Here is a 26182-nt window from a genome sequence, read left to right as displayed (position 1 = left end):
GCCCATAGTCGGGGTGGTGCACCACCTCGGAAGCAGTCCGGCATAAAGCTCGGGCGCTAGTGGCTGGCTCCATAGAGGGCATTTTCGGCATTAAGCTCGGCTAAACTCCTTCAACTTTTTTGAACCAAGGTGATATGACACCTCGGATATAGTCCGGCGTTGGAGCTTGGACACATTCCGGCGTTGGAGCTCGGATACATTTCGGCGTTGGAGCTCGGAAAGCAGTCTGGCGTTGGTGCTCGGCTGCAAAAGATACCTCTAATGCAGTCCAGCGTTGGAGCTCGGACGCAAGAGGACACTGCCTCCCGGGAACAACTTCAAACCTGAGGTGTGGCATAAAAATAACAAGGCATTGATAAAGGCCGGAAACTTAAAGGGGCTCCTCGGATACCCGACGTGTAAACCCGTCGAATGCATTTCGGCGATCCTCAAGATCGAAGATAAAGAAGATTTGTTGAACCAATTTTCAAGACCGACGACTGAAGATGAAGAACAGTTCGGAAGAATCGAGGAGCGTCCCTAACTTGAAGACCGGTTCAGGGGGCTACTGACGGTGTCCTGGACTAGGGGGTACTCAACACGTCATCTCCCGATCTGATAGATTGGGCCGAGGACCCCCGTGGCCGTATACTCATGGGCCAGTTCGGACAGCTGCCGCATACAAGGAAGATTCCACAAGACTTGGCGATCAAGACAAGGACTTCTCCCCACCGGCGTATTCGGCTAGGACTCTTGTTAACCTAGGCCTCTGGTGCATTATATAAACCAAGGCCAGGCTAGTCAATAGAACATACACAACAATAATCATACCATAGGCTAGCTTCTAGGGTTTAGCCTCTCTGATCTCGTGGTAGATCTACTCTTGTACTACCCATATCATCAATATTAATCAAGCAGGATGTAGGGTTTTACCTCCATCGAGAGGGCCCGAACCTGGGTAAAACTTCGTGTTCCTTGCCTCCTGTTACCATCCGGCCTAGACGCACAGTTCGGGACCCCCTACCCGAGATCCGCCGGTTTTGACACCGACACCAGCCAACTATCCTCATCCGCGCAAAAGCGGGTCATGAGTGTCGTGAGGGACGCCATAGACTTCGGCTTCTCTTGGCCGAGGTGCCGGGTGAGCCACTCGTCGCGGATGTTATGCTTGAATGCTGCTAAGGCCTCTGCATCTGGACAGTCGACAATTTGGTTTTTCTTTGTTAGGAATCATGTCCAGAATTGCCTGGCCGATTCCCCGGGGTGCTGAGTTATATGGCTCAAGTCATCAGCATCCGGTGGTCGCACATAAGTGCCCTGGAAGTTGTCAAGGAATGCGTCTTCCAAATCCTCCCAACTGCCGACGGAGTCTGCTGGCAAGCTATTCAGCCAATGCCGAGCTGGTCCTTTGAGTTTTAGTGGGAGGTACTTGATGGCATGTAAATCATCACCGCGAGCCATGTGGATGTGAAGGAGGAAATCCTCGATCCATACAGCGGGATCTGTTGTACCATCATACGATTCGATATTTACGGGTTTAAAACCCTCCGGGAATTCGTGATCCATAACTTCATCAGTGAAGCATAGGGGGTGTGCGGCGCCTCTGTGCCGGGCTATATCACGACGCAGTTCATATGAGTCTTGTCTGTTGTATTCGGCCCGGCCGGATTTGCTTTTGGTGTATCCGGCGCGACGATCATCGTCTCGTGTTGCCGCGCGTGCCCGTGACCCGTATATTGACCTTGCAAGTTTTGCCATGCTGTCCAAGACGTCTCGCAGGTCCCGTGTGTTGCCCCGGGCCTTGGTATTTTTGATTGAGTGGCGGCGGGGTGCAGGCTGAAACGCCTATCTGGCTCTGCCACGCGGTGGCCGGTCAGCCGCATCGTACACTAGTGAATGAGGTTTCAATGCTTTCTCCTCGAGGTGAGGTAGCAACCTGCGTTTTGGGTAACTCTTGGAGGGGCGCTCGAGTTCGTATTCCTCGGCCGCAAGGACTTCGGTCCATCTGTCTGCTAGCAAGTCTTGATCAGCTTGAAGCTATTGTTGCTTTTTCTTCAGGCTATTTGCTGTGGCCATGAGCCGACGCTTGAAGCGCTCCTGCTCGACGGGATCCTCGGGCACGATAAATTCTTCGTCGCCGAGGCTCTCCTCATCTTCGAAGAGAGGCATGTAATTGTCCTCCTCCGGTTCTCCATCTTTGCTGTGGCGGGACTTAGAGCGGCGCCGCTGACGTCGGCGCTTGGGTTGCTTCTTGAAGGGGTCATCCTCCGCTGTCTCGTCGCCATTGCCTTCTTTAGGGGTGTCCACCATGTATATGTCGTATGACGAGGTAGCGGTCCAGCGCCCTGTGGGCGGTGGTTCCTGCTCGTCTCCTGCATCGTCGTCCATACCGTCGATGTCTTCGGAGTCGAGCACGTCGGTTAAATCATCGACAGTGGCTACTAAGTGGGTGATGGGTGGGCAGCGAATTTCTTCGTCGTCCGCATCCCATTCTAGCCGGTCATAGTTCGGCCAAGGTTCTCCTGACAAGGAGAGAGACCTTAATGAATTTAGCACATCGCCGAAAGGCGAGTGCTGAAAGATATCCGCGGAGGTGAACTCCATGATCGGCGCCCAGTCGGATTCGACGGGCACAGATGTAAGCGGCTCGGAGTCCGTGGCCGGAGGTGAATCCAGTGGTTCGGCGACACGACTCTCGTAAGGGGTGAATTCAGTATCCGGCTCTATCGCCACTAAGAGTGCGGCCTCCATGGCGGGGTCTATCCCTCCGCTCTCAGATGTCGCGATTTGCTCCGGATTGACGGTCGGAGTAGTTGCAGATGTGATCTCCCAAATATTGTCCGACGACAGAGTTACGTCATGCTCGTCGTGACTGTGCGGCGCACCTGACATGGGCTCGAATCCGTCGAAGATCAAGTCTCCGCGGATGTCGGCAGTGTAGTTTAAGTTTCCGAACCTGACCTGATGGCCAGGGGCGTAGCTCTCGATCTGCTCTAGGTGGCCAAGTGAATTGGCCCGCAATGCGAAGCCGCCGAATACAAAGATCTGTATGGGGAGGAAAACCTCACCCTGGACCGCATCGTTACCGATGATTGAAGGAGCCATCGAGCCTTATGATGACGGCACAGTGGAACTCTCAATGAAAGCACCAATGTCGGTGTCAAAACCGGCGGATCTCGGGTAGGGGGTCCCGAACTGTGCGTTTAAGGCGGATGGTAATAGGAGACAAGGGACATGATGTTTACCCAGGTTCGGACCCTCTTGAAGGAGGTAATACCCTACGTCCTGCTTGATTGTTCTTGATGATATGAATATTACAAGAGTTGATCTGCCACGAGATCATAGAGGCTAAACCCTAGAAGCTAGCCTATGGTATGATTGTATGTTGTCCTACGGACTAAACCATCCGGTTTATATAGACACCGGAGGGGGCTAGGGTTACACATAGTCGGTTACAAGGGAGGAGATCTATATATCCTTATTGCCTAGCTTGCCTTCCACGCCAAGGATAGTCCCATCCGGACACGGGACGAAGTCTTCAATCTTGTATCTTCATAGTCCAACAGTCCGGCCAAAGGATATAGTCCGGCTGTCCGGAGACCCCCTAATCCAGGACTCCCTCAACTGGGGCAGTGAAGGAGGTAGTCACCGCCACCAGGGAGAACAAGAGTGTGGACGTCCACCCTAAGCTCTACGACGCCGTCATGGAGTAGATTGACTTCAGCCCTGAGGCTCTCATGATGGCTCTCAGCCACCTGCTGGACAACAAAGCCCAGGGTGTTGGGTTTGTTGCCATGGGAGACATCCACAGGGTGCTCTGGCTAGGCAAGCACTACTACTAGTGATGCTTCTGCTGGTGGCTACGACATGCATGATCCACGATGGCGATGGCGACAAGGACGACGATGGCAATGTATATTTTGTGTAGTTAGGACTTGAAAACAATCTTATGGTCTGTATGTTTTGGTGATGGCGATGTACTAACCCCTCACGGTGACCATGAACTTGCGCTGGTAGGATTGCCCCCTCTTTTGGATGTGGTGGTAGGATGGCACCAAAGTAGTGGGAGGTTGAACTTGCTATGATCATGGATGCTTACTAATGCTCTTCTGCTCCATTGCTTGCTCCTAGAGTTCTTCATTGGTTGTTGTGTTGTGTGTTCCAATGCTTGTTGCTTCAACTTATTACTCATTTGCACTGTTAGGGCAAGTGGTGTGCGGTGTTCGAATGTAGGGTTCCAGGGGTCTACAGTTCATGGGAAGCTTGCAACAAACAAGTTTTAGGGTACGGCGATAGCAGCCATCGAGGGTTTAAGACTAGGCAAGCGGCAGAAGATGCTTACTCTAAGTATGTGCGAGAGCATTCATGCAACAAGATTGAGGTTGGCAAGGTGGATCGTCCGTTAGGACTGAAGAACTTCATCATCTTCGTCCAGTTCATCGTCATAGCAGTGTTGTCGCGTTGATGTGCTCGATGTGATCGTGTGTAAGATGTAGTAGTATTGCTAAGCTCACCAAGTAGGGTACAAGGTGAGCACAACTCTATGCTCGTATGTAACCAAACAACGTGCACTCGTGTGACCACATACAATGAAAGCAACCAAACACGATGCGAAGAGGCGTCGTTACGATGCAGGGAGACGACGTGCAGACAACCAATCAACATGTAAATATTGGTTTTTTTGCATGCATATGCTCAACCAGGCCCAACTGAAACAAATATGCAAATGGGCAAAAAAAATGCGAGCAACCAAACACGTCCAAACATTTTCATAAACTATACTTCCTCTGTTCACTTTTATAAGACCTTGAGGACATTTCAGACAATGTGCAAAACAGCCTATTTTGGGTTGTCTGAAACGACTTACAAAAGTGACCGGAGGGAGTACTACAGTTTTATTTTGGAAAACACTTGTGTATATGACCGGTGCTGGAGAGAGAGAGAGAGCTGTACGCTTTACAGCTAAGCTGACACAGTCACGGGATCCTGTCCGTACACGTGGCACCAATGTGCGCCCCGTCTTCCACGGAAATTCAAAATCTTTCAAAACTCCCCGACCGGACCGACACCGTCCCACTCCCACTCCCACTCCCTCGCCCTTCGCCTCGCGAACCAGCGAACAGCCCTCATCCCACCGACGAATGGGACCCAGGACATGGCCCACCCCACGAGAGCACCTTCTCGTACCCGGCCGAGACCCTGACCCGAAACCTACCGGCCTCCCCCCGTGCGAGCCCGAACGAACGGACGAACAAAATGACGCCCCCGCTCCTGACCTGACGCGACTCCAAACCCCCCTCTCCCTATTTCACTCGCATTTCCCACCCCCGGAAAATCGTTTTTTACCTTTTTATTCCCCTCCCATCTCCGCTCTCTCCCTCCCCCCCCTCCTCCGATCCAAACTCCCCACGAACGCCACCGCCACCGCCACAATTTGAAACCCTAGGCCGCCGCATCGATCCGCGGACGGCGATTGCATTGGAGGCCGCCAGGCTCTAGCGTCTCGTCTAGCGGCGGCGGCCGGCCATGTCGACCGAGGACGAGAAGCTCCTCAAGGAGGCGAAGAAGCTGCCGTGGGACGAGCGGCTGCAGCACAAGAACTGGAAGGTGCGGAACGACGCCAACATCGACCTCGCCGCGCTCTGCGACTCCATCACCGACCCCAAGGACGCCCGCCTCCGCGAGTTTGGTGAGACCCGCTCCCGCCGCCTCCCGATCCGCCCCATTGCGCGCTCGGATCCGCGCGTTGCCTGATTCGCGCGCCCCCATTTCGAGATTCCTGCTGTATTCCGTCGTGTTAGATCTGAATGGCCGTGTTTCCCCCTTGCTCCTGTGGTGGTTAGGACCATTATTTAAGAAGGCGGTTTCGGATTCGAACGCGCCTGTGCAGGAGAAGGCGCTGGATGCGCTGCTGGCTTTCCAACGAGCCGCTGATGCTGATGTATCGAGGTGCGTGTCTACAGGATGCTACGTCATTTGCTCTTGTGCTTCTAGTTACCTTTCCGTTGATTTTTGGGGCCGGCCTCCCGCAGGTATGCCAAGGAGGTGTGCGATGCGATATGTGCCAAGTGCCTCACTGGCAGGCCTAAGACTGTTGAGAAGGCTCAAGCTGCATTTCTCCTTTGGGTGGAGCTGGAGGCGTCAGAGGTCTTCCTTGTAAGTCCGACCGCAGTTGGTGATTACTTTCAGTATGACTTAAATGATACGTATGCATCGAGCGCACAATTATGGTGTGGTCTCAGTTGTTTTGTCTTCCACAACTTAGGCCACACATTTTGTAGGTGTATGGTTAGATGTAATTCCTGGCTTATGTAGTGTCCATGCACCAATGCTGTTATAACTTACATAAGGTTAGGCCTATGCAATAAGAGTGGATGGTCAATATTTACACTCTTCTCACTAGCACATCTTAGTTATCACTTAGTGAACAGTGGTAGAGAACAGTAGTAGAGATTGGCCATTGTTTCCTTGGCATTCGGTGCATGAAACCATTGATTAATGTCTGTGGCAGGAAAACCAATTTCCCTCCTTTGCCTTCAGTCTTGTCTTTTGATTGTGGCATGGTAGACCCCCAAATTCTGCAAGTACCTTTAGCTGTTCCACCCTCCCATTCACTTGATAATAGAGCAAATTTTCGTTTAATTGTTGCAAGGGCACCAGGGGCATGTTTCCTGAGCTTGCATTACTAGGGAGCACCTGTAAGTTTGACTGATGGTGAAGACAACACTTAACCTTTCTTCACCACCCCATCCGTATTCATACTTACTATCTTTGTGACCACCATCTGTAAGCAATCCCTGCCCAGCCCACCCAAGTACCGTGAAAACAAAGTTCTCCTGCTCAACTAACATGCACTATGATGATCGTGGTGCTGGCGGTCTTAGATCTAACAATAGAAGCAATGTCATGGAAATGTTATATACACATGAAAGACAGATGGACCTGCACTTGGGCAATCTGGAATACACTTCTGAGCAATGTTGCCTTCATAGCTTTCAGGACACCCAACTGGACTCCCCGGATCCTGTGGATTTAGTCAAGTAAATGCGGGCCAAAACTCGAAGGCCTTTGTTTTGTCTGCTGGTCAATGGTAGGCTCATGGGAGAAGATAGGCTCAATACCAGAGAAATGCTCATAAGGCGCAACTGCTTGGTATCTAATGGATCTTCCTGCATACTCTGACTCTGGAGCACTGGAAGACCGCCACCATCTCTTCATTGACTGCCCTTTCACTCTTCACTGTTGGAAGTTTCCGTTGCCTCTTGGAAGCAAAGAAACTGATTATTTTGACAACGTTGTACCCAGTTTTGACTCTTGGCGTTTCCTTTTCTGTGGAGAACTGTTCCTTGTGTTTAGGACTTCCCTGCTTGTCTCAATTCAATGTGTGACTTCCCTTTGGGTCCTCCTTTCCCTAGAAAATCTATACTATCACCCCCCCCCCCCTTTCAGTTCTCTTTTGGGAAAAAAGGGGATATATGCATTTGCAGAGTTAGTTGTTAATAATAGTGTTTATAGTTAACTCTACTTACAAATATAAGTCTTATCAGTTTTCAGTGCACAGGCTATGATATTTAATCTTAACATTCTAGTAAAAATATTGAACTTCTATATCATAAAAGTATCTGAAGACAAATGCAATGTCATTATTATGATGTAAGCTTACATACCACATAAAACGATGGTCAAAGTTTCAGAGCCTTGGCCACATGGATTCCACGATGACCTATACGTAAATGCCTCAGCTGGCATCCCAATCATCATTTATTTGCAAATGCACGTAAATGCCTGAGTGTTCAAGTATTTTGTTATTCTGGTGATATGACATATCTTCCCACAAGGCATTGACGACCAGCCTTTATCTAACACAACCTTATTTATTTGTTGGTTACTCAACCTGTTTAAAATGTTTCCCATCTCCACAACATGTCCCCTCTTTTAATTATGATCGATAGCATGCTAACTTGCTCAAACGGACTCAATTTTCTTATGGTACCAGGAATCTATGGAGAAGGCTGTAAAGAATAAAGTGGCTAAAGCTGTTGTTCCTGCTATTGATGTCATGTTTCAAGCACTCAGGTAAGTTCTTAGCTGGTAAGTTGGCTTGTAACCATAAGTATTTATCAAACTCTCTAAACATCTTCCTGTTTCTGCCAGTGAATTTGGAGCTAAGGTTGTACCACCTAAAAAAATTCTGAAGATGCTTCCTGAGCTATTTGATCATCCAGACCAGAATGTTCGAGCTTCTTCTAAAGGATTGACACTTGAGCTTTGTCGATGGATTGGCAAAGAGCCTGTAAAGTCAATTTTATTTGAGAAGATGAGGGATACAATGGTGGGATTATTTGTACCAGTTCAATGGATTTCATTGATAATATGTTTTATGAGCCAACTTTGTAATCACATTTTTTCTGTTTGTAGAAAAAAGAGTTGGAAGCAGAGCTAGCAAATGTCTCGGGAATTGCTAAGCCAACTCGCAAGATAAGGTCAACTTTTTTTAAAGAACATCTCTCTAATATTTGTAGCATTTCTTTACATGAAAATTTCGGATTTAACCTTGTAAAACAGGTATCTAAATTGTAGGTTCAAGCTGCTATATTATAATTCTTCATGAACTATGATAAAATGCCAGAACACATTCATAATATATTTTGTGTAGTCGTTTTATGTTTGAGTTTGTTTGTTTATTTTGCACTGGATGGTTGTACTGTTAGTCATTTGTTTATAACCCATTTCATCGTTTACTTCTGCATAAGGACAAAGTATGCAAGCACATCATAATATTTTTCTATGAGATTTTTTATACAGTCTGACCAAACTAGATGAATGTATATTTGGCTTGCAAAAAATATCCTTGTATGATGAATTTCAATAGCAAGCAATTCAATATTTGAAATACAATAAAAGAAGTTAAATTAGGTACTTTCATACCTGAGACTACTTTATTAGGCGTAGAATTGAAAAGTAAAATCCATTGATTCGATGTAAGCTAAAACACAAGTTTCAGTATTTGTTTTATGAACTGTGTGATGCTATCATTTGTACATGTTGTATAGTTATGATCATGGTATCTAAAAAAGCTACTCCATTCCCAAGCATAAGATACAACTTTGGTTACTGTTTTGTTTATCACAATATATGGGCTATTGGTTTTCTTTTGTTATTTTAGTTTTGTCTCTTATTCGGTACTCCCGGAGGGTTTATTGGCCCCCTCATATTTTGGTTCAAACTTTGACCACATATATGACTAACAAAATATAAAGTATACGTTACAAAAACTATATTATTGGATTTGTATTTGGAAGAGGTTTCCCATGGCATAATTTTTATGACATATACTTTGCCTTCTATTAGGTTTTAAGTGTGGATGAACCAAAATCATAATTTTGACCCAAGATAAGAGGAGGCCTAATAAATCCGAACAGAGAGAGTAATAATAAGGTTTTAAGTGTGGATGAACCAAAATCATATTTACAAGGATGGTTAACAAGGAAAAATCATAGGGTACATCTCCTATATATAACATTCTTCTAAGTTTTTTCTAGTGGTGTTAGTTTCTTGGTCACCAGAAGCTGTGCCCTAAAAAATGTATTAATTCACTGCCAAATATTTTTTGTTTAACCATGCTCACGATTGGTGAATACAATATGTTTATATTTTTTCAACTTGACCCATCATATATTAAAAGTGGATATAATTTAAATATTGTTTACCAGATCTGAACAAGAAAAGGAGCTTGAGGAGGAAGCTGTGCCAGAGACAACAGGCGCCAGTACTTCTGAAGTTGCAGTGCCAGATGGTCTGTTGTTTTCAGGAGCATTTTTATTGTTAATTTTATTTCTGTCGTCGACAAGTTTCCTGTGTTTAATTTGTGACAAGATACTGATACAATTGTATTTCTAGCCCCTATGGAGATTGATGAGTATGATCTTGTTGATCCTGTGGATATTTTAACCCCACTTGAAAAGTCTGGATTTTGGGATGGCGTGGTATGTGATCTTTTTGCATAGACATACTGCCAGAGTCGTACTAATCTTTTGTTATTGTTCTATAGACTTGTGATGTCATTGTGTTATCTGCAATTCCAGAAAGCAACTAAATGGTCGGAAAGAAGGGATGCTGTTGCAGAGCTTACTAAGCTTGCTTCAACCAAAAAAATTGCTCCTGGTGATTTTAATGAAGTTTCCCGAACACTTAAAAAGGTTAATATTGGATTGAATTTTACGATATTTCATGCATTAAGATTTGTGTCCATTTCTTGGTTAGCATGACAAAATATCAGATATTATTTTAAGCAGTTTCCTGACTCATTATGTTCTTTTGTTTCCTTATGTTTTACAAGAGAAACACCCTTTCATTGTTTTTCCTGACATATATTAATTTTGTAGTTTGTACTTGGAGTAATTCGCAGGAGAATGTTAACTTTGATACAACCTGCATAATGTTTTCTCAGAAATCTTTTGCGTGGATTCTCATTGCTCAAAATTAACTCATATTATGTTGTTTTGGAAGTTTCTTGGAGTATAGCGTAGCAATACTTAATGAGGAACTACCTGCACACCATATTCTTTGGGAGGTCATGTTATGTTGTTGATCGCTCTTGGTTTATTGTGGTAGGCTGGTAGTATTTGTGATAAGAGTAGCCTTTGAATTGTTTTCTCTTATCTTATCTTGCCAATCTATTGTTGCTAGTCAGCAAGTGTTAACTATCTGAGAAGTGTTCAGGTTCCTAGGTGTTACCATGCAGTTGTTGCTTCTAATAATGTTTGTAATTTGTGATTCACTTCATTCCCTTTGTCTTTGTCCTATTGCAGCTTGTTACAGATGTTAATTTGGCTGTTGCAGTGGAAGCTACCCAAGCAATAGGGAATTTAGCTAAAGGTTTAAGAACTCATTTTTCAGGAAATTCACGGAATCTGCTTCCTGTTTTACTTGTAAGTCAAATTACCCGTTTCCTTAGTAACCATAAATCGCCCTTCCTGTTTCACTTGTCTGTCAAATTATCCTTTTCCTTAATAGCCATAAATCTCTAGCAAATTCATTTTTATTGCTTATGATATCTTAAGATCTCTGAGACTGACTTGCTTTGACTCTATTGAGTGTTTTTCTGTGTTTTTGTAAATGTACTTGCCCTTTATTTTAGCCATATGACTGATCAGTGCAGCCAAATTTGCGTGCTACTGCATGATCCACTAGAAGAATCTAGTTCTTTGTTGCACATTAGTGCTTGTTGGCTCGCTTGTGGTCATTTGAGATCCGCCTGCAAGCTCCAGAGTGACTAGGCTCTGAGCATCTGACTAAGCGAAAAAAACTCCCAAAGTGGTGGGATTCATTAGCCTTGTGGAAGGTACTAGGGAAAGAAGGATGTTTGTGAAAAGGACCCCTCAAAAGAGGGTCGATTTGACTAAGAAAAGAAGCACATCAAGGGAGAGAACTGTGAGCTGAGTCGGAGAAGACAAAAGATATCTTTTCCTTCAGTTTGGACTTTACCATTTCTTTTGCAGGAAGGTGGGACTATTGGACAGTTTGCTGCTGTTCTGCTTGGTCCACCTTTCTTTCCAAGTGTGACATGTGATTTTCTGTGATAGAGGGAAATACAAGATTCTATGTGAATAAGATTGACTGGGATCTTCTATAACCACTCTAGTGTAGATGTTAAATACTCCTTCCGTCCCAAAATAAGTGACTCAATTAGTACAAAGTCGAGTCACTTATTTTGGGACGGAGGGAGTATAAAGTTGTCCTCTTGTTATTACAATAAATTAATTTTATAATATGATCTATTGCCTGATTGTCGCCCAGGTGTCTAGGACGAAGACACCATCATTGGTATAGAGGTTGTTTTGATGTAGTGCTTTACAATATACAATAATAATAGTGCACACACGCGCACACACATACACACACTCTCTCTCTCTCTTGGAGACAAATTTGTTTTTAGGTTGACATCGTGATATTACAATTTATGTAATATCCAGACTACCAAGAAAAATATGTATTTGGTGATTTAGCTGTGTAATAAACAGTTAGTATTACAGACTATCCTCTTTTGATTTGACATAATCGTATTGTTTAAATTAACCCTTACAGGGGCTCAGGGCAACGGGTATATTTGTTCCTCTTACTGGCCGACGAAGTTCTTATGCTGCACTAACTTGAAATATCGATCAAGTAAAGTGACATGTTTCACTTCATTTGCCCTTGTTTATGTTAAACAGGAAAAACTGAAAGAGAAAAAGCCAACCATGTCAGAAGCACTGACTCAAACACTCGAAGCAATGCATAAGTCTGGTTGTATTGCTCTTCTTGATGTGATTGAAGGTTAGTATTTGTTTTGGCTAGAGAAAAACCCTGTATTATCTTAAAAAAATAAAAATCAGAAGTGTTATAAAGTAGTTTTGTTTATGCATAAAAAGGCGGATGTGTTAATCCTAACACAAACTTTGTATTTGGCTCAAAATGTGAGTATGTTTATTGTGTTATTGCAGATGTTCGGGTCGCTGTAAAAAACAAGGTCCCTCTTGTTCGATCCTTAACGTTGAACTGGGTTGCATTTTGCATTGAAACGAGCAATAAGGCAACTGTCCTAAAGTTGCACAAGGAGTATGTTCCTATCTGCATGGAGGTGAATAAACAATTTTGGTTTACCGGTTGTGATTTCTTCTTCTAGTATATTTGCATTTGCCTTCACGTATCTGCCCTAACTTAATTTCCTATTCTTAGTGCTTGAATGATAGCACCCCAGATGTTCGAGATTCTTCGTTCTCTGTTTTGACTGCCATAGCTAAGGTTTGTGTCTTTTGAGTGTCTTTCTCGTGGCATCTGTTATCCTTTGATGTTACTTACGTTCTATGCTTTTTTTTGGGTACTTTACTATCTGTATAGATGGTTGGAATGAAACCCTTGGAACGGTCCCTGGAGAAGTTAGATGACGTGAGGAAAAAGAAACTTTCAGATATGATTGGCTCTGCCACTGATACTGTTTTAAGTTCAGGGACAGGTTTGAGCTGCTGTTCCTGTTCCCATTTTTCCAGATGGGAACAATACATCTATGTTCTGTATTCATTTCTACACCAACACTGTTGCGAACCTAACAAACAGCAACTATGCCATTTCAGTACCTACCTCAAGTTCAGGAGCTGCCACATCTGCTCGGGAGGTACCTTTTCTATGTTTTGACCTCGCTATTAACACAACAGCACATACAATCTGTAATCTGTGGCTTCTCTTCCAAGACCCAACCTGCTTCTCTGCAATTGTGCTGGGCTGCATGGCCTGCTCTTTGGAATCGTATTTGCCACCTGCCTTCAGCTATGTGCTAGGCACTAGGCAGGATGATCAGCTGGGTGTGCTAGGCTGGTCTCTTCTAGAACATTGTTAGAATAATTTTTGACGATTGCTCTAGATTTTTCTGGTATGGCTCGACTAAAGATGCTCTCGGGCATATATAAAAAATTGGAAATAGAAGCCACCAGCGTTACATTAAGCAGTACTGGACGAAGCTGAAGGACTGTATTTATCGTAATAAAATCTTTGCAGGACCACTGCTTAAGCTAGCAGTGGAACGTGATATATCAGTTGACAAACCAAACCCTGATTATTTCATGGTTGTGTAGGTTACAGATAGCTCAACAATGAGGAGATCTGCTGCAAGCATGCTTAGTGGAAAGAAGCCTATCCATGCAGCGGTTAGCATTGTTTTCCTTGCTCTTGGATGCGCATAACCATACTATGTTTGAGTTTCTACTCTTTAAATTTGGCCACCATGTTTCTATTTTTGTAAGGCCCCGGCTAAGAAATCTGGACCAGCAAAATCAACTGCAAAAAAGACAGATGGCGGACCACAGTCAAAGGCTTCTGCTGCTCCTGAGATAGAAGATGTTGAGGTGGCTTACTCGACTTGCTTATCATAAGTACATTGTTCCTTTTTACAATCAAAATCATTTGTGATTTTCATAGTAAAACAATTTTCTATTTGTAATTTGTAACTTGTCTTGGTTGCTAGTCTGGAGCACATCCTTGTTTATTTTGTCGATAGTCACAATTTTCTGCGGGAGTCTTGTAATTTTTTTAATCTTGAAACTACTTGATGTATATTTCTCCTAGTCCAGTATTTTAAGTCTTTGAATCTATCATAAGAGTACTGAGACCATAGATATTTAACTGAAGGTGTTTCCATTATACCCAACTGTTTTTGAGTGACTGATTGTGTTTACAAAGTAATAGTTCACCAAGAAAGTCAGGTTTGAACTCACATGCTTGCTTCATTTCTTGCAGCCTTCAGAGATGAGTTTGGAAGAAATAGAGGAGAGATTAAATTCTGTTGTGAAAACAGAGACAGTTTCACAGTTAAAGAGCACTGTTTGGAAAGAGCGTCTTGAAGGTTCCAACAGATCATGTGCTTTGTGTTTTGTTCTTTATCTTATTTGGATTGGCAGAATAAGCTTTGATTTGCGTCCTTTTACATCTAACATGTTAATGCTACACTTAACGAAGGAAATCATGCCGTATCATTGTTTGATATTTTGCTATTTCTGTGCTGTTTTTAATATTCTATGCCATGTATGGAAAATGGAACGTAATTCTACTAAACCTTGATGCTTCCATGACCTACATTTAAACCCTAATATTCTACTTTTTGGCAGCCATTGGCATGCTGAAGCAGGATGTCGAAAATCTCACAGAGCTTGACAAATCTGCCGAACTCTTGGTCCGTTTATTATGTGCTGTGCCTGGATGGAATGAAAAAAATGTGCAGGTATGCACTGATCATTTTTGGTTTAGTAAGAAATATTTCCTTATTGAAGTAATGCATATTTTGTATGAAACAGGTTCAACAACAAGTTATAGAGGTCATCACCTACATTGCCTCAACTGTGAAGAAGTTCCCAAAGCGATGTGTCGTTCTATGCCTTCTTGGTACGAGCTCCTCTTTCTTCAGTTTTTCAATATTTGATAACTTTTCACATCCAATTACCGCTTATGTCTTATAGAATGCTTATTATTGCAGAATTACTGATTTATAAAATCATTTTCTTTCAGGCATAAGTGAAAGGGTTGCTGATATAAAAACCCGAGCGCCTGCAATGAAATGTCTTACCGCTTTTTGCGAGGCAGTAGGTCCAGGGTTTGTGTTTGAGAGGGTATGAGATAGCATTGCAATTAGGCCATTGTTGTAGTCGTTTTATGCACATTCACACTATCTGCCTAAGTCCAATTTCTAAAATCTTAATGACTGCAACCACCATAATTGTGCCCATCTTTTTGTAGTTATACAAAATAATGAAAGAGCACAAGAATCCGAAGGTTCTTAGTGAGGGTATTCTTTGGATGGTATCTGCCGTTGAAGACTTTGGGACTTCGAATTTAAAACTAAAGGTGTGGTTTGCTATGGTTTTATCGTTTGGCATATAAAGACACTGCCCTCTTGTTCTTAGTCTTCTTTATGGTTCCAGGACATAATCGATTTTTGTAAAGACACGGGTCTGCAATCTAGCGCTGCTGCAACCAGAAATTCAACTATCAAACTGATCGGGATGCTGCATAAGTTTGTAGGGCCAGGTTGTTTACTTGTTTCTTAGTTTATTTATGGTTTGATGGGTGCACTCTGTTGCCGTTGTTGAAATAAGCTTTTCCTGTAGATATAAAGGGTTTCTTGAGTGATGTCAAACCGGCACTTCTCAGTGCTCTCGATGCTGAATATGAGAAGAATCCATTTGAGGTATGCTATCTTGGTCATTATTTGGGATTTTTTTTCTTTTGAAGTTTAACAGCAATAATTGTTCTGAATTAACAGGGTGCTGCTGCTCCTCCGAAAAGAACAGTTAGAGCTTTGGACACTGCATCGTCTACATCTGCTGCCTCATCAGATGGCCTGCCGAGAGAAGACATAAGTTCTAAGATAACGCCTGCTTTACTGAAAAATTTGGGGAGCCCAGACTGGAAGGTACAGATAATTGGTTTCTCTTTAACCTCTTGGGCTAATTCTAAGTTTGCATGCATTTGGTATTGATGTTGATATTGTGCTAATGTGAAACGACAGTTAAGGCTGGAGTCCATAGAAGCAGTCAACAAAATTGTGGAGGAGGCCCATAAGCGCATTCAGCCAACAGGAACAGGTTCATTGTTTTGTCAATCTTGAATAACTCTTAAATATGTTTTGCTGGGCTATATCATCTAAGTCACAGCATTACTTATGTTATCTTGAAACTGCAGTGGACCTGTTCACGGCGCTAAGAGGCCGTCTTAATGACAGTAACAAAAACTTAGTTATGGCGACCTTGTCATCGATTGGTGTTCTTGCATCTGCTATGGGTCCTTCTGTTGAAAAATCAAGCAAGGTTTATAACTAGCTCTACTTTGTGTGTACTTTTTCTTAGTAGTGTCCTTCGCACGTATAATAACTGCAATTTTGTGTTACGATGTAGGGTATCTTGGCAGATGTGCTGAAGTGTATTGGTGACAATAAGAAGCACATGCGAGAGTGTACTTTGACTGCTCTCGATTCCTGGGTTGCTGCTACTCAACTTGATAAGATGGTTCCATATATTGCAGTAGCTCTGGGTGATCAGAAAAGTGGTTCAGAAGGGCGAAAAGATCTCTTCGATTGGTTGTCTAAGCATGTCTCGAAAATGAGTGATCCAGCTGAGGCTTTGCCTTTACTGAAGCCGTCTGCATCTTCTTTGATGGTATTAGTCATACTATTGAATTATTTTGTCGCTATTAATTAATTTAAACTTATATAGTTCATGGGAATTCTAATGGTATCTATATCCATTTGTTGAAAAGGATAAATCATCTGAAGTCCGTAAAGCCGCTGAGACTTTTATGAATGAAGTTCTCAAGATTTGTGGCCAAGCAGCGGTATGATTTTGTCCTTTTAATTCATTTGCCCGTTTTTCCTGTAACTTTTCCCAATGGCTGAATACGCTACATGATGTAGGTTGCAAAGAACTTGAGAGATCTGCCATCCCCTACTATGGCCATTGTAGCAGAGAGGTTGAAACTGTCCAGTGTGCATGAAGGTGTCTTACAGAATATTAATTCACATTTTAGATTCCCCTAAATGCAGGTTGTTCTGTACTGATTTGGTATTACCGCACCATTTAAACAGGAATATCTGATTCTGTAAAGATGGTGACAACAAGTATGAGTTTGCCATCAAAAGGTGGTTTGAAGAACGTCAAACCTGGCCTAAATGATCGCTCCTCAAACGTTGGCAAAGCTGCATCTCAAGTGGGTAGCTTTGCTGTCTGTCATTGTAGAAAATGACTTCTTTTTTCTAACTGTTATTTTTTTTCAGAGAGGAGTTCCAGCAAGGGCCTCTGTTACTATGATCTCTTCTCAAGACTCGTTACAGTCTCAGGCATTATTTAACATTAAGGACTCAAACAAGGTAGGGCAGCATCAAGTTCTGCAACTAGCAAAGCTGTACATTAGATTCTTATATTTGTATCTGTATTTAATTGTGCAGGAAGATCGGGAGCGACGGGTGTTGGTACGTAAATTCAAGTTTGAAGAACCACGGCGTGAGCAAATAGACGAACTGAAGGTCCGTGTTGTGAAAAAATAACTGGTTTAAGCATACTGCATTGCTTCCTCAGATATATTTCTTATACTTGGTTGTTGTCTCATCATGCCATAAAGTGTGCTGTTATTTGTTAGTTATAGCATGTACTTGCCATTTATCAATAAGCAGAACAGTATACCTAGCGGGCACACAATTAATGTAATGCCGAGTAAAAGGCAGAAACCACTGGTAAAAAAAAGGAGAAGCTATTAAGAACAAACTGTCACATGTCAAGGAAAACCCTTTTTGTTACCTCTCCTTGATGCTGGTTTGTTTTCAAGCACAAATCGATATATCCAACAGTTTCATAGGACTTAATTTATGCAAGCAGTAGCAGGTTATATGCACATGTGCTTTCGTGTCAGAAGTCAGAGCTGGTCAATTGGTATAGCGGGTTAGTAGGCAACAGAACTTTGTGCTTAGCAGTAGCAGACGTGCTAGTGTCCAAAGCTGGTATCCATGCTGCTGTGTTGACTAGCAAACACCTTATCACATCTCAATATGTGAGAATCTTGTTTTAAATTCAATCATGAAATGTGTTCACTTTTATTTTGTGCACACATGGAGTAATGTGCGCATATACAACCACATTTCAGAAATGTGAGCATCCTCCTGCGATGCACTGAAGAAGAATCTAGTGTTTCAATATGTTTCATTGGACATATTGATCTGATTATGTCCTACAATTTATTTAGTTTACACATGTGGACAGTGTGTAGCTAGTTGGCCATTTACCGAACAAGCTATCTGATTCTGTGAAAAATTTATTTGCAGGTTGATTTATTTAAGCATTTCCGAGAAGATGTTAGCTTGCGGTTATGGAACTCAGACTTTAAGAGGCAAATAGATGGTATCGAGTTACTACAAAAGGTTGGAATTGGCAATATTGGAACTTATTCGTGTGCAGTAAACTGTGCAACCTAGCTCGTATGATTGTGACACTATCCAATTGTGCAGGCACTTCCTTCAAGTGGCAAAGAAGTGGTTGAGCTTCTCGATATACTACTAAGATGGTTTGTCCTGCGCTTCTGTGAATCCAACACAACATGTTTGTTGAAGGTGTGCCAGTTCAAAACTTGACGAGACTTATTTCTTTTGTTAAAGCACTCGAGCTCAATTGGTCTCTGTGTATTCTGTTTATTTGTCTTGTAGGTTCTTGACTTTCTTCCTGAGCTATTTGATGGTCTGAAAGATCAATCTTACATGTTAACGGAAGCAGAAGCTGCAATCTTCCTGCCTTGCCTTATAGAGAAGGTAATATCATCTTAAATACATTCTGGGAATATTTTCCATTATTTTTTGCTTTGGAACTTACTCCTTTTATTCTTATTATATGGTATATGGTAATATGTGGCAAGAGTTTTTAATTGTAAACCACTGTTGTATTGCAGTCTGGTCACAACATTGAAAAAGTAAGAGAGAAAATGGGGGAGCTGATAAAGCAAATGATCAACATCTATTCTCTTCCAAAGCTGCTTCCCTATATATTGGAGGGGCTGCGCTCCAAGAACAACCGGACTAGGATAGAGTGTGTTGACATTATTGGATACTTCATGGATCATAACGGGACCGAGGTCTGGATCCCCCCACCCACCCAAATCACCTGAGATTGTCTTTAGTAGCCGGTAGATTTTCTTTCGTACTCATGGGTCTTGCTTATTTCTGTTCATGCAGGTTGGTGGCTTGTTGAAAAATTTGCCATCTGTCGCGGCATTAACAGCAGAACGGGATGGAGAAATCAGAAAAGCCGCTCTTAATACGCTTGCCACTGCTTACAAGAACCTTGGTACATTCTTTTGCTAGTTTTTTCAGAAGATGGTTCTTCATGCTGTGTTAGAACTGATTTCTGGGTATTGCCTGATCAATTGTTTGAAATATTCAACCCTTTAGCCCTATATCCTGAACCATTACTCCTCGGTATTTTGATTTTTCAATTACGCACAGTTGCATATTTGAACAAGTGACAGATCACTGCATTTTTCTTATTAGATGCATGAGCAACCATTACGTCTTAGCTACATGTTGTGTAAATGATTTTCATGAGGTTCTTAGTCTACTCTCTTTGGTCAAGCAGGGGATGATGTATGGCGATATGTTGGAAAACTTTCAGATGCCCAAAGAAGTATGCTCGATGATAGGTTTAAGTGGAAGGTAATCATCTATCAATTCACAAGAAATTTATTCTACTTGAAGTTTAAAATTATGTAGCTACCTGGTAATGTCAAGGGATCTAAAATCACCTTGTTAATGATATATTATCAGGCTCGAGAAATGGATAAGAGGAGAGAAGGAAGGCCTGGTGATGCCCGAGCAGCATTGAGGCGTTCAGTCAGAGAAAACGGGTTAGTTCCTGTGTTGGAATCATGCATTCATTCCTTACCCCACACCAACCCAGGGCTGAAAAATGCAAGATGGAGAATTTTGAACAAAAACATAACAGTTTGCTTTTGCTTTCCTCGTGATGTCCGATGTCTTCTTGTTCTTATTTATTCATATTCTTTCATTTTGGCTGTAGATCCGATGTAGCAGAACAGAGTGGGGAATTGGTTTCTCGTTCAATGGCAGGATCAATGATGCCAAGGTGCTTCATTTATCTTATTAATCGGTTCACAGTTCCTTCTGTATTTCATCACACAACCTTATTTGTGTATTCTTGTCCATAAGTAGGGAAAACTTCGGGTATGCCGATGCCCATACGGTACCTAGGCAGATGGCAACAGCAGCGACTGGTCCCGCAGACTGGCGTGAAGCTCTTGATATTGTTGCATTAGGTTTGCCTGAACAGGTAGTGCTGTTGCTCAGTTTCTCATGTTCTGCCGTCTCTTGTTCATACGCTCTGTCTTCACTCCTTATTCTATGCTGTATTGTGGTATCTATAACTTCAACGCCTACTTGTTGTCATATTTTTACATCCATTGTTGAAGCACACACATTGTTCTTGCATGTTTTTGTTCATGCAGTCTGTTGAAGGAATGAAAGTCATATGCCACGAGCTAACTCAGGCGGTTGATCCTGAAAGCTCTGCGCTTGACGATCTCATTAAGGAAGCAGACAGATTAGTTTCATGCTTGTCTGTTATGGTAAGCCTACATTGCTTTTTATGCTTAAGCTTTCCTTACCCTGCTAACTCCAGTGATGGCAAATCTTTCAGGTTCCAAAAACATTTAATTTCAGCCTATCTGGGGCATCTTCAAGGTCTTGCAAATACGTTTTAAATACTCTCATGCAGGTCTGTTAATATGTTTATGTTCAACATTATTTTGTTTTGACATGTATTTGTTAAAATGTTGTTTATGAGTTCTTTGTACTATTGCAGACTTTCCAGATCAAACGTCTCGCTCACGCAGTGAAGGAGGGTACACTAGATAACCTTATCACAGAGCTACTACTATGGCTTTTAGATGAGCGGGTTCCTCTTATGGATGATGGCAGTCAACTACTTAAGGCTCTTAATGTCTTGATGCTTAAAATCTTGGTATGCATATTTCTTTTCTCCGCTTTGGCTTGCTGGCTGCTCTTTGTTCATGATCCAATCTTCTGCAGGATAACGCCGAGAGAACTTCCTCATTCGTTGTACTAATCAATTTGCTGAGGCCCTTGGACCCTTCAAGATGGCCATCCCCTACCCCGTCAGAGTCCCTTGCTGTAAAAAATCAGAAGTTTTCAGATTTAGTTGTCAAATGCTTAATTAAGTTGACAAAGGTATGTTGTCATTTTTATTTGACCATTCTGAATCTGTACAGATATCACTTCTGAATGCATATGTCATCTTTCAGGTTCTTCAGAGTACAATATATGAGGTTGACCTTGATCGCATTCTTCAAAGTGTTCATATTTATTTACAAGAACTTGGAATGGAAGAGATACGGAGGAGGTTTGTGCTGATCCCTTGCAGTTTACTATTTAGCTGTTCATTTGATTTCTTTTTGTACATTAAACAATTGCATATGCTGTAGGGCTGGAGCTGATGACAAGCCATTAAGAATGGTCAAAACTGTGCTGCATGAACTTGTAAAGCTACGAGGCACAGCAATAAAAGGTCACCTTTCAATGGTTCCTATAGACGCTGAGCCTCAGCCAATCATCCTGGCATACATTGATCTTAATCTTCAGGTAGAATTTGCAACTGCACCCTTTGATTTTTCCATAAAGCTTCTATGTGCCTCCCCTTTTTTCTAAACAATACTATTGGGTCATCCTAGACCCTTGCAGCAGCTAGGATGTTAACCCCATCTGGACCTATGGGTCAAACTCACTGGGGTGATGCTGCATCGAACGCTCCAAATCCATCAATTCATTCAACGGATGCACAATTGAAGGTTACTCCAATTCCTTTCTCCTTCTATCCATGTCGTGCTTTTGGATAATTTTTTTTTACGTCATTGAATTATTTGACTCACTATTTAACAATTTTTGGGTGTGATCAGCAAGAGCTTGCTGCAGTATTCAAGAAAATCGGTGACAAGCAAACATGTACGATTGGTTTGTATGAACTCTACCGGATAACCCAGCTGTACCCAAAGGTATTTTGTCAAGCTTTGGCTTTGGATGGTTAGAGTGGGATTCTAAAAGCTATATGAACCTTGCTACTGATTTAATAATTACTCCCTCTGTTCCTAAATATAAGTCTTTGTAGAGATTCCACTATGGACTACATACGGAGCAAAATGAGTGAATCTAGACTCTAAAATGCATCTACATACATCCGTATGTGGTCCATAGTGAAATCTCTACAAAGACTTATATTTAGGAACGGAGGGAGTACTGTTGAATTAACTGTTTTTTTTCCTTTGAAGAAGTAAATCTGTAACCTAGGAGTTTAGTTTGCTAATTTGCGATGAAAGTTTATACCATTCAAAAACATGTTTCTCTCAGGTTGATATATTCGCTCAGCTTCAGAATGCAAGTGAAGCATTTAGAACATACATCAGAGATGGGCTAGCTCAGGTTTGTAATCTGGACCATAGACAGGAGGGTTCAAGTTCTTTTTGTAATCTTGACATTTTGGTGCATCCAGGTGGAGAAGAATGCCGCAGCTGGCAGAACACCCTCTAGTCTTCCATTATCAACTCCACCTCCAATAGCATCAATACCCTCTCCAAAGTTTGCACCTTCTCCTGTTCATACAAAATCGATAAGTAGCAAAACGGATTGTAATGAAGATGACGCCTTCAGAGTCCAAGGAGACTCTGATTTTAGGGTACAATCAGATCAACAGACCGATAGATTCCAATCCTCAGGTCTACTTCCCTCTTTTGCCTCTTTACATCTGGATATCTGACTGTCATCTGATTCGTGGAATTATCTGTATCTATCCCAGCAGGGACATTGGATGCTCTCAGGGAAAGGATGAAGAGCATCCAAGCCGCAGCTGTAGGGGGCAATTTCGATGTAGCTCAGACTCGGCCACTGTCAAGTATGAATGGCAATACGCTCCATGGGGGGGCGCGAGTGGATGGTGAGCCACAAACACAAAGTAATATTCCACCCATGGACGAGAGAGCATTATCTGGGCTGCAAGCACGAATGGAGAGGTTAAAGAGTGGCTCTATGGAACCACTCTAAATATAGTTGACAGTACTATGAGAAATACCTACCATTGTAATTGACTGTAAATTTGCAGCATAGTCATGCTATTTGTAGATAGGTATGTCGGATGCACTACATGATGCGGGGCCGACATTTTGTAACCCCCGTTCCTGGTCAACCCATTCTTGAAGAGTTTCTGGTGTAGTTGTAGAGAAGCTAGTCAGAGGTTTTGCTTGTAGCTTGCCTGTTGAGGGCCTAATTAGTATTTTGACACATTTTTTTGGTGCCGGTTGAGTTTTCCTGTGTTGTATAGCAATACAATTGAGTGTTATGAATTAACTGTATTGATCAGTACTATGCGGTTAGGAGTACACTTGAGTGCTGGTGTGGCTTCCAAGATTTTTGTGATGTAAATACTTGCTGCCATTGACATCACGCATTTGAGCATCTTGTTGACAAAAAAGATCTGTCTTCTGAATTTTTCTGTTTTTATTTTTATTTTATTTTACTGTTCACCGGATGCAGAAGAGCCTGGGCACCGAGTTGAATTATTGCTGCTAGTGGCTATTTTTTCTATTGAGTTGTAGTGACATGTGCCCATGCATCAAATGAGCACATTCTTAATAGATGGTTATAGTAGGCCAGATAAAAGACCTAAGGGCTCATTTGGTTGCCTGATTTCCCCCGGACCCCTTCCTTTTTTCAGGGCACGAAACCCATGTGTAAACTCTTGCCAGGAAAATCAAGCCTGACATTTGGACAACTCAATCTGCGGGGTGCCCCAGCCTGAACCCCTCTCCTCTCTTTTCTCGGGCACAGGACCCACTCTGCATTCATGGAAATCCCCCCCCCCTCCCCCTCGCGTGTTGCCTTCTGTGGGGGCAGCAAACCCCAACCCGGAAAATTTTCATGGCATATGAGATCCCCTTACACAGCAAGGAGATTTCCCTAATCTCTTCTATCTCATTTGGTCGTTGGGGGATGAGGAGGCAACGCTCCAGGTCGCTAGGTGGACGTCGATCACGTGAGAGAAGCCGATGCTTGGATTTTCTCTCTGACCCCTTGAGGCGTGGATTACTTTCCAAGGGAAAAGCCGCGGATCGGGCCAGAAAGCCCCCCACCAGGTAAGCTACCAAATGATGCGCTAGTTTTCAACGGGCTGATTTGCCTCATGGGCTCCGAGCCCTGGGTTTTGGAAAAGGGGGGGGGGGGGGGGGGTGGTCCTGGACTACCAAATGATAGCTCCTGGGCTACACAGAGACACAAAGCCTATTTTCCTTGACCAAAGTTGATAAGGTTACTTTATATCTCAAATAATTCAAAAAAAAGAAACTACTCCCTCCGTCCCATAGTATAGGAGTGTTTTTATCACTAACGTTTTATATTATGAGACGGAGGGAGTATATGTTTAGATACAGATGCTCATATACACTCACCCTATAAACATACGCACACCCTATCCCTATAAGCATTTTGAGATACTAAGTCGACATAACATTTCGAGATTGATGATGTCATCACAAGCGCTTAGTAGTCGACGTGAACGTTTTTTCCCACTAAACGAACATCACCGAAAAGACTAAACTAAATCTAGGAATATTCCCCCGCAAGCCCAAAACATCCGCACCATGTTCGGGCTCCTTCACTTGAAGTTCATATGTTGATCAATATGAAATCATCACAAACAAAAAGCAATAGATGATCATAAGTTCTTACACGCGTCTGATCACAAAAGTTTCAGTTCGGCAATCCATGCAAAAAAGCGTCAATTTTGCCCTTCCAGACGAGTTGTCTGTGCATCCTCCCTCATCTCTTTGTTGGTGGCGCCTATGCCCGCCTCCTCCATCTCTGCCTCCAAGAGCTTGAAGATCCCTACACGAACGGCTTGCACAATGTTCGTCGCATCGAGATCCAACTCTTCCAGCTTCATGGTCAACATTTTGGTTTCCTCTGAAGCAGCCGCAAGCTCAACCCTCCTATCTTCAAGCTTGGTCTTCGTCTCTCCGAGTTGGTATTCTTCTCTTTGAGGTTGATCTCCGTCACCACCATGAAGATGTCAAACCTCTCCTTTTTCTCCTTGATGTTATGGCGCTTGACACATGCCTCCTCCTTCGTCATAAAGTCCTTGAACCTCTCTGTCATCTTGGCCGCCACCCCTTCTCACTTCTCCTTCTCTCACTTCCTCCCCTAGATCCCCCTTTTAACCTTCTTGGCCGTCTCTCCTTTTGTTGGGTCAGTTGGATCACCATCTTCATCTTATATTGCCGATGCCGCCGGTCTTGTGAGGATGGGCAACGGACAAGAGCCACTTATGTCGCGCATTCAACTTCAACCAACAATGAAGGAGGAGGAAGTGCTTCTTCTCCACCCTCAAGTATAATGTGCATGCATGGGAGGGTAGCAAAAGAGGACATGGTTAACAAGTTACATATTCGGCCAAATGACCAATACATGGAACAACTTATTTTGTTGGTGATTTGCGCACCACTTGGCCACCGATTTAAGGGTGTTTTGTAATGGCCGCATTACTTGCTGATGGACGATTATGGCCCTTAAACTTGATTATAACATAATGCCAAGCATTGCTTCCTTATTAAGTTCACTAACTTCAGATCAAGGTAGGGAGATTTGATAATGAAACCTTAGTGGAGGAAAGTATCGACTTGATCATACTCTTCATCTACATCTTAAACTGTGAAATTCCTTGTGTGCTAAAAATGTTTTCACTCTAAAAAAGAGATGTGATTTCAACTTGTTTTTGCTGCTAAGCTAACTCTTAAGACTTGAGAGAGGAACTTGAAATCTTTGTTAGTAGATTCTATATGGTTAGGCAACACGTTAGGTGCAACCTTTTAAATATTCTATATCATCTTGTTTAAGGAAGCAGGAATCATGAAGACGATAATACTATATCTCCTCAGACCGGTATGACTTTTTTTTATTTACGTCAAGTTCCTCTTCATTCATTTTTATCTTTGATTTTCTCGAGGTTGAGAAGGCTCTAAGCTTTGGGGGTTTGATGGCTCCATTTATAGAGTTTTTCAGAAGATTTCTTATAGTTTCTCAAGGTTTTACCGATTTTCACTCTCTAATCATTATTTATTTGTC

At 42.7% G+C, this 26182-nt stretch overlaps 1 protein-coding gene across 2 annotated transcripts; it reads left to right on the top strand.

Annotated features, from left to right (window-relative positions):
• The first annotated feature begins 5281 nt into the window (after window positions 1–5281).
• LOC125545116 (protein MOR1) lies at window positions 5282–23445 on the top strand. 2 transcript variants are annotated; one of them, XM_048708986.1, is made up of 53 exons: window positions 5282–5668; window positions 5823–5928; window positions 6012–6135; window positions 7976–8055; window positions 8134–8311; window positions 8398–8462; window positions 9693–9775; window positions 9880–9965; window positions 10065–10178; window positions 10791–10910; window positions 12195–12297; window positions 12465–12601; window positions 12700–12765; window positions 12862–12976; window positions 13095–13135; window positions 13593–13664; window positions 13761–13862; window positions 14254–14359; window positions 14622–14734; window positions 14808–14895; window positions 15019–15119; window positions 15247–15354; window positions 15432–15537; window positions 15618–15697; window positions 15773–15922; window positions 16019–16094; window positions 16192–16316; window positions 16404–16664; window positions 16765–16839; window positions 16919–17000; window positions 17090–17211; window positions 17279–17371; window positions 17450–17527; window positions 18320–18415; window positions 18503–18604; window positions 18698–18799; window positions 18937–19119; window positions 19220–19331; window positions 19620–19696; window positions 19808–19887; window positions 20061–20126; window positions 20213–20330; window positions 20506–20625; window positions 20697–20774; window positions 20862–21020; window positions 21089–21247; window positions 21322–21419; window positions 21502–21658; window positions 21748–21864; window positions 21973–22068; window positions 22421–22492; window positions 22563–22785; window positions 22869–23445. In XM_048708986.1, the coding sequence occupies exons 1-53, from the start codon at window positions 5506–5508 to the stop codon at window positions 23108–23110; spliced, it is 5976 nt and encodes a 1991-aa protein (XP_048564943.1). In that variant the 5' UTR covers window positions 5282–5505; the 3' UTR covers window positions 23111–23445. The 2 variants fall into 2 exon arrangements, with proteins under 2 accessions (XP_048564943.1, XP_048564942.1); XM_048708985.1 differs by having other exon boundaries at window positions 22866–23445.
• Window positions 23446–26182: the final 2737 nt, after the last annotated feature.

Source organism: Triticum urartu, chromosome 3 (assembly GCF_003073215.2).
Source record: "Triticum urartu cultivar G1812 chromosome 3, Tu2.1, whole genome shotgun sequence".
Taxonomy (NCBI): Eukaryota; Viridiplantae; Streptophyta; class Magnoliopsida; order Poales; family Poaceae; genus Triticum; species Triticum urartu.
Note: the sequence above shows the minus strand (reverse complement) of the source record. Positions and strands in the feature narration are given on the sequence as shown.